Source organism: Pinus tabuliformis, chromosome 8, assembly GCF_031772625.1.
Source record: "Pinus tabuliformis cultivar Carrire ecotype Pingquan chromosome 8, CPIR1, whole genome shotgun sequence".
NCBI lineage: Eukaryota > Viridiplantae > Streptophyta > Pinopsida > Pinales > Pinaceae > Pinus > Pinus tabuliformis.
In genome coordinates, this window is record NC_142294.1 from 1,215,539,529 (window position 1) to 1,215,547,679 (window position 8,151).

General features: G+C 42.2%; 1 protein-coding gene across 1 annotated transcript; it reads right to left on the minus strand.

The window, feature by feature from the left end:
* Positions 1 to 6,619: 6,619 nt before the first annotated feature.
* LOC149239759 (uncharacterized) lies at positions 6,620 to 7,795 on the minus strand. The gene has a single exon (XM_089369962.1). The coding sequence runs from the start codon at positions 7,793 to 7,795 to the stop codon at positions 6,620 to 6,622; it is 1,176 nt and encodes a 391-aa protein (XP_089226088.1).
* Between the last annotated feature and the right edge of the window lie 356 nt (positions 7,796 to 8,151).

The following is an 8,151-nucleotide window of genomic DNA, read 5'->3' on the forward strand; positions in this document are numbered from 1 at the left end:
AATATTTTATTTTTCCCCTGTAATTATCTTGAGCCATTCACCTTTCTGGTCAAAGTCATTTATGACCCAGCTAAGTCCTTCTAGATTCAAAGGTGAATGTATCCATATCCTATGGTAAAAGTCCTTTATGACCCAACCAAAGTCCTTTATGGATTTAGGAGATGGTCTTCCCTAATCATATAAAGACATCAACTTTGCCTCTCAATGAGGGAGACAATATGAATCACACCAACCTTGCCTCTTAAGAATACAAACTTCACTCTAGAAAAAGGCTTGGTGAGAATTATGATAATTTGTGGCTATGTACTATAGCTCCACTTCTCCTCTCTGTACTATGTCTCAAACGAAGTGATAATTTATCTCAATATGCTTCGACCTATCATGAAACTAGAATCTTTGAAAGCTTCACAGAGCTTTAATTATCACAAAATATCATGATCAGTTGAAGCTCCTGATCAAATAGTTATGCAAGTAGCGTCGGAAGCCATACTACTTCCTAACTTATAGCAGTAGTTGTAATATACTCTACCTCTACTATAGTGAGTACAACTAAAGTATGCTTCCTGCTAAACCACAAGTACTTTTGTATACTAGTAAATATTCATAGCATGTATATAGCTTGAGAAGCATAAGCAAGTGAAAGTATGAGTGCTGGGAATCCAATCCCTGGTGTCTCCATTGACATGATTCGTAGGAGTACAACTCCTCTCACAATGGACCTGATCTTCAATTCTCTCAATGTCACGATGAACCAATTCAATAAGAATTTCCTCATAACAAACCAAGGATTCTATCACTTGTGCTTAGGCACACAACTATGAGGTGGAAACAACATTACTATTAGTTTGCCTAGAGGTAGTGGAGAATTCCATGCCTTGTCCTTGACGAGTAGAAACAAAACACCCATGCATAATTTTTCACTCGGTACAAGATCCACATAGGGCTGAAAAAGGTTGACATAAGGGTGTGATATAAGAACAAGACACAAAGAGGATTGAATAGCAAAGGATTAGTAGGGGCCAAGAATGGCTGAAATAGAGCAAGGCCATAATGAATCAGAGATGTGGGATGAAAAAGAAGAGATAAAGAGAATATTGAACTGATATGGAGAGAGTGTCATGAGGGATACACAACGCACATGAGACCAATTTCAATTGTGCTACTCACAAAAGAAAGGTGAGTATAGAATCCAAAAATGAAGCAATTTAACTAGTTGATGTGCATAAAAACTAGGAAAATACAGAACTTGATGACAAAAGATCTTACCCTAATTGAGGTGAAGTGTATAAATAAATTGAATCCATGGAAACTAAGAAAATCCAATGAGAATTCACTGGAAAAAAACTAAATAGAACCAATGAAATTTAGCATAGTTGAAATTGGCTACCTTGAAATGCTCAAATTTTCCAAATTCGAGATCCATTTCAACCAAAATTAGGAGTATCCTACCAATATAAGGGTCACAGGAGTCCCACCCCAAATCTGTCTAATAAGTACATTGAGTATTGTCATGCATGAGAGGGGTAGTCTCCATTATGATTATTTCCTAAGAACTACAAGCAGGGAGAGCCAAGGAAATTTTCATAATATGTTGTACTTGTGAACATTTTTATGACATTTTTGTTTATAAATATGAATCATTTTTACTTCTCAATGAAAAGGAAAAAATAGAATGTTTAAATTTTATATCAATAAAAAAAGAACACTTTGTTTTTCTCTTTACCATGTTAGCTCAAAAACAAATTGTTATAATTTTCATGTAACAAAATCCTATTTTATATAGTTCATGTATGCATGCATTGCTCAATTATTGAAGCTATAATTTAATAATGGGAATTAGTGCATTTGACATGGGTGAATTTTTTTATTTGTTGGAAAGGAGAGAAATTTCAAATTGGATATTGCCTTATTATCCATTCTTTCATTGTTGGGATTTACCAACCACCATCTTTTGTGGTTTCATGGTCTTCTTTGCACAATAAAGATTGATCTTACAATCTAGATGTAACTTCATTTAATTTATTTCATGTGTATAATAGTTTAATTAATTTCATGTATGTGAATCTTGCTTGTAAAATATGTTATGTTATGTGTAGGATGTTTCTTACAACTACAAATCTAGGTCAATATTTTAAAAAGGTAAGTTATAATCTAGATGTGGTTTCATTTATTTATTTATTTTTAACTAAGGCACTTGATATTATCATGTCAAAGAGTTACATTGTCTAAATTTTTTTTTCTTTTGGTTTCTTAGTGGGAAACCAAACTAGAAGCTAAGATTTAGAGTCTTGAGGTTATAGAAGCCCCTTCTAAGTAGATCATATTTTTTTTTTAACAAAGTCGGGTACTTATATATTATAAAAGCCAGCATTACAGAGTTCTTAGTACATACGGGAGATGGATCTGAGAGCTGAGGATCAAAAGCGGGTTCGCAGACCCATATTCCTCGTTGCTTCTCTTGGTTAAACAGAAAGCAAAATAAAGACGGCTATATTGCCTAACGAAGGAACCACCTATCCAGCTAAATTTACAATGCATCCTTTATGGGAAATGTTGAGTGACTGAATCATCAGGATTCCTGACGCTTGCCTTGGTTGAAGCTTCAGCCTGGTAACTCTGGGTAAGGGAGCGGATGTGCTCCATGGCCGCCTCCAAGTGGCTGCATCTCTCTTTCAACGATTCGATCTCAGTCTTCCTTTTGTCCAATTTTTTGCGCTTTGAGTTCCTGTCTGCCTGATAGTCATCTTGCAGCTCTTTAAGTTGCTTGGTCAAGCGGTTGATCATGAACGTGTGAGCCTTGCACATGGTGCAGTCCCTGTTGTTGAAAATGTTGTCCAAAGGGTTGTCGGGTTGAGCCTGATCAGCTGGTTGATTCTGCTGTTCTGCCATCCTATCAAATAGAAAACCGAGGCTTGTGGAATGGGAAGACCCGTGAGGAGCTGGGAGCGGGGATATAGAGGGAGGGGAGGCGATGACACGGAGTTGCTGGCTCATAAGAGAGAGGAGCGAAGGACTCAGAGGGCTGAGAGTGGGCTGCGGGGGTATACCAGAGGCTCTGCTGCAATCCAGGAACAAAAATGTCAGCGAATATAAATCACAAGAGCATAAAACCACAGTTACCAGGAGCGCAATGCGGAGCTCTGTTTCCCGATGAAAGATGAGGCCTTCAGCAAGATGCCTTCGATTGATGGAATCGCAATGGAGATGCAGTGCTTTGCCCAGAACTGTGCGTTTACATAAAACCCGGCTGCAATATATAAGACCAGGGAGGGTCCGCATATGCTTGAGTCGATTCTGAGCGGATCTGTTCTTGGGAGAGGAGAGGTCTGTTGAGTTGATTTGGCTGCTGGCGAGGAGCGTGCGGAGGGGATGGGCACGATCCCATATCCTGAGAATGTCTGCGCTGGTCAGATAATGAATCCCAATGAGATATAACTCCATGATGAGGGTCAGGTCATGAGGGCGATTAGATCTCCGATGGTACCAGGTAGAGCAGAAGGGAGATTTGGGGAAGGGCCAGATACGGAGGGGATTATGCCTGTGGTGACTGGGATTCTTGGGAGAGGCGATGGGGGAGGCCCGCTTAGGGGATGTCTTTCTCATAAACTGTATCATTCTCCTTAACTTGACCTGTTTGCCTTCCTGTAGCTTTATTCGCTTGTTCATCTGCTTCCACGTTGTTTGCTCTGAGGATGTGCTTGAAGGTGGCGCCGCCGAGAGTCCTGATATTTTCCATTATCCTTCCTTTGATGTTGTTTAAGGCTGCTTGTTTGAAATCTTTCCCTAATGTCATAGCTGCTATGATGATAGCAGAGTCACCAATTATCAAGAGGTTTTTTAGGCCAAGTTTCCTGGCAATGGAGGTCCCCAGAAGGAGGCTGTATGCCTCTACCTTATTGTTTGTCATGATGCCCAGTCCCCATTCAAATGTAACTATGTTTCTCCCTTGACAGTCTTTGATAACTCCACCTGCTCCTGCTTGGCCTGGGTTGTTCTTTGATGCCCCATCAAAGTGGAGGGTAGGTCTATTTTGATTTTGGATCCAATTTTTAACTTCTTCCTTAGTCCCTCTTAATTTCCAGTCCGAGTTCCTGCTTCCTCTGTTTGCTTTCTTCTGAGTTCTCCTTTCATATTTGAATTTGCTGATCCACTCTTTAACTATTGCATCTGTCAGTTCCAAGTCTGCCTGGGTTATGTCGTTTGCCTCAATGGTCTCAGAGATGAGTGCCATCGTTTTGGCTAGAACGCTGGAAATACTTGGCTTTTTGTTCTTGAATATACACTTATTTCTGGCGATCCATATCTGCCAGCAGAGATTAGCGGGGATACTGTTCCATATCCTTTTAACTAGGCCCTTGCACTTGCCGGATTGAGGGAAGCTATTTCCCCAGTGCTTCTGTAGGAGAGTGATCTGGTTGGGAAGGTCACTGATGTTTAGGGGGCTGGTGATGAGATTCCAGCAAGCTCTTGCAAAGGGGCAATCCATAAAGAGATGGTTACTGCTTTCCTCATCTTCCCTGCACATGCAGCAAATTGATGGACCTTGAATGCCCTTCTTCCTGAGATTTTCAGCAGTAAGGATTTTACCATGCAGAAGGGTCCAATTGAAAAGCTTTACCTTTGGAAGACACTCAGTTCTCCACGTTGCTTTATGAAGTGGCCAATTGTTAATTGCTGAGGCATTTTGCAATACTTTGTAGCCCTCTTTGACCGTGTAGCTACCCCCATTAGGGTCCCAAACAAATTTGTCTTCCGCCATTCTGTTTGTGGGGGCTGAGCCTATAAGCGAAGTCTTGAGCTCGACCCAGAGGTTCTTGAGATCATCAGGGAGGGAGAGAGGTCTCCAACCTGTCCAGTAGTTCTGATCCCAAAGAGAGATATCATAAAGAGTTTTGAGCTTTGCCTCTGCCATCCACCTTTGCAGGGGCCTGTAGTTAGTGAGCATTACCCTTGGCTCCATGCCCATTATCCTGTCCTCCCATATATTGATATCTTTGCCATTACCCGGAGCTCTTGAAATGCAAGATTTGAATTGAGGAAGAGTCTTTTTTATCAGCTTCCATACAGGAGTACACTGTCTTTCAATGATGTTTCCTGAGAGGATGTTGCTATTGGCCCCATTTAAGTACTTCCTCTTGATGACCTATGTCCACCAGGTTCCTCTCTCATTGAGAATTCTCCATACCAATTTATAGCCCATTGCCATGTTTGCTAGTCTTGGTATTCTGATTCCGAGCCCTCCTTTTTCTAAGGGAAGAATGACCTTGTCCCACTTCACCAAGCTGAACTTTTTTGTGTCTTGCTTTCCTCCTTGCCACAGGAAACTTCTGATAATCAGCTCCATGTGCTTATGGATGCCTGCCGGGGCGAGAGTAGTAGCAAATTGATAGATTGGAAGGGCTGAGAGTATGGCCTTTATGAGAATGGTTCTACCTGCCAAGTTAAGCCAATACACTCCCCAGCTCTGAAGTTTCCCTCTCAATTTCTCGATTAGTTTCGCCCAGATCTCAGCTTTGATTGTTTCCTTGGCTAATGGAAGCCCTAAGTACATGAAATGGGACCAGTTCCCTTGGGCAGGGATTTCCATGATTATGGAGATTCTCTGGGTTATGTTTCTTGGGACATTCCAAGTGTAGATCATGCACTTGTTGTTGTTTAGTTTGCCTCCAGAGGCTTGAAGAAAGAGTTCCAGTATTTTTTTGAACCTCCGGGCCATAATGCTGGAGGCACCCCCTATTAGCAGAGTATCATCTGCGAAAAGGGAGTGATTAATTCCCTTAGATCCTCGGACTATATCCACCCCTGTTATTTCTTTTAATTTGCGCTTGTTCTCCAAATGTAAGCTGAGGGTTTCAGCCATAATAATGTAGAGAAAGGGTGACAACGGGCATCCCTGCCTCAGGCCTCTTGAACTCTTGAAGGCAATGCAGGGCCTTCCATTGATGAGGGGAGCTGTCCAGTTGTGGGAAATGCATTCCATGACCCGGCTAGTAAAGAACTCTGAGATGCCAAATTTCATTAGGACTGCCTGAAGGAATGAATGGTTTACCCGATCAAAGGCGTTCGCCATGTCCAGCTTGATGATCATGCCCCTCTCCTTTCTGGATATGCTGCTGTGTATTGCCTCCTGGATGAGAATGACATTGTCCGTTATATGTCTCCTAGGGACAAAACCTCCTTGGTTCTCGGATATGAGGGAGGGAAGGACTTTTTTTAGCCTGTTCGCCAAGATCTTAGTGATGATTTTGTAGGAAACATTACATAGGGAAATAGGGCGGAATCTATCAAATGATTGAGGGTTTGGGTCTTTGGGGATAAGAGCTAGATGGGAGGACTTGATGCTGCTGCCCAGTTTGCATTTTGCAAAGAAATTTTTTGCCATTCTAATGTAATCCTTCTTAATAATTTCCCAATGGGTTCTATAAAAGGCCACTGTGAAACCATCAGGGCCTGGAGCCTTATCCAATGGCATGTTGTGGATAGACCTTTCTATCTCCTCCGTCGTGATCTCCTTTTCTAATTCTGTGTTTTGGGCTTCTGTGATTTTGTTCTCTATTATATTTAGGAAATCCGGGTTTTCCATGTAATGAGGGTCAGCAGTTAGAAGAGTTTGAAAATGTCAGGACGCTGCTTCCTTGATCTCCCCTTGCTCTGTTAAAACTCTGCCCTCCACTGTTATTTTCCCAATGTTGTTCCCTGCTCTCCTCAATTTGATGCTATTATGAAAGAAAGAGGTATTTTTATCACCTGATTTGAGCCAGAGGCACCTCGATTTTTGCCTTTGCTCTTCCTCTTCCACTCGATTCTGTTTGTACAGCTCCATGTACAATTCCTTTTCTTTCCTTAAGTCTTCTTCTGTGTCTTGGCCTTTCTCTTTTTCTTGATTCCACTCCGCTAGTTTCATTTGAAGGTCGATTTTCCTTTTCCCTTCCTCTGTTGCGTAATTTCTCGCCCATTGCTTGATGGCTGTCCGGAGAAGTTTGATCTTTGTTTCCCATATGTAGTGCGGGGAGCCCATGATTTCTGTTGCCCAGTTGTCCTTTACCAAGCTCCTGAAGTCTTCGCTGCTGTCCCACGCTCTGTTATACTTAAAGGGTATCGGTCCCATATTTTCCCTTTTAACCAGATGCAGAGCCACTGGTTTATGGTCTGATATATAGCCTTGTATAATTGTGCTTTGGATCCTTGGGAAGTTGGCCACGATTCTTTCTTGAACCAATATACGGTCCAGCCTCTCTTTGATGTTGTTTTTACCAGTTCTCTTGTTTGACCAAGTGAAACGCCCGTTCTGAGGTGGGATATCAACAAGACTGTGAGCTTGGATGATTTTTTCTAATGCATCCCTTGAGGGGTCTGCAAAAAAATTTCCTCCCATCTTCTCTTCCGCATTCCTTATTAAATTCAAGTCTCCTCCCAGGAAGATATTTCTGCCCTGGGCATTCATTAAATCTGAGGTGATTGACTCCCAGCAAGAGGCTTTTTCTCTGAAGTGGGGGGGGGCGTAGACATTGTATATAGTGTATTCTTCAGTCCTGGATATGTTTTGCATATCTAGTCTTAACCACCATCTATTCTGCCTGCTATCTTTGAGTTTCCATTTATTTTTGTCCCAAATTGTTCCTATTCCTCCTGAGGCACCTACTGCGCTCAGTGCTATTCCTTCATAACTTCTGCTTCTTTTCACACTGCTTTGAAAATCCTGATCAGTGATTTTGGTCTCCTGAAGTAGTAGAAAGTCTGGGTGTTCCGATTTAAGAAGGTCGCGGACTGCATTAGCTTTTAGGGAGGAGCCCATCCCCCTACAATTCCAAGAGACGAGATTCATCATTTACTTTGTTTATTGTGTGTTCCGCTTTTCTCCTTCATCTTCTCCCCGCTTCCTTTGGTCTTATCCAGATATGTATCCATTGGCTGTTGGGTCCCTGTGGCCATTTCCTTTGCGGCATTCTCGTCCCTTATCTCTTTGTTTGATTTCCTTCCAACTTTTCTGGGTGGATCGGTGGATGTGATGTTTTCCTTCGTCTTGTTCCTTGTTAGGATTCTTTCAACAGTTGGGGGAGGGGAGGTCTGAGGGGGAGAGGGAGGGGTTGCTTTGGGACCTCTCGGAGAGAGGGGGGGGGATGGAGGATCCTCTGCCGATAGAGATTCGAA

What these genes read in the sequence shown, in the direction of transcription:
- LOC149239759 (XM_089369962.1), bottom strand. Translation starts at nt 7,795, where the DNA reads ATGGGCTCCTCCCTAAAAGCTAATGCAGTCCGCGACCTTCTTAAATCG.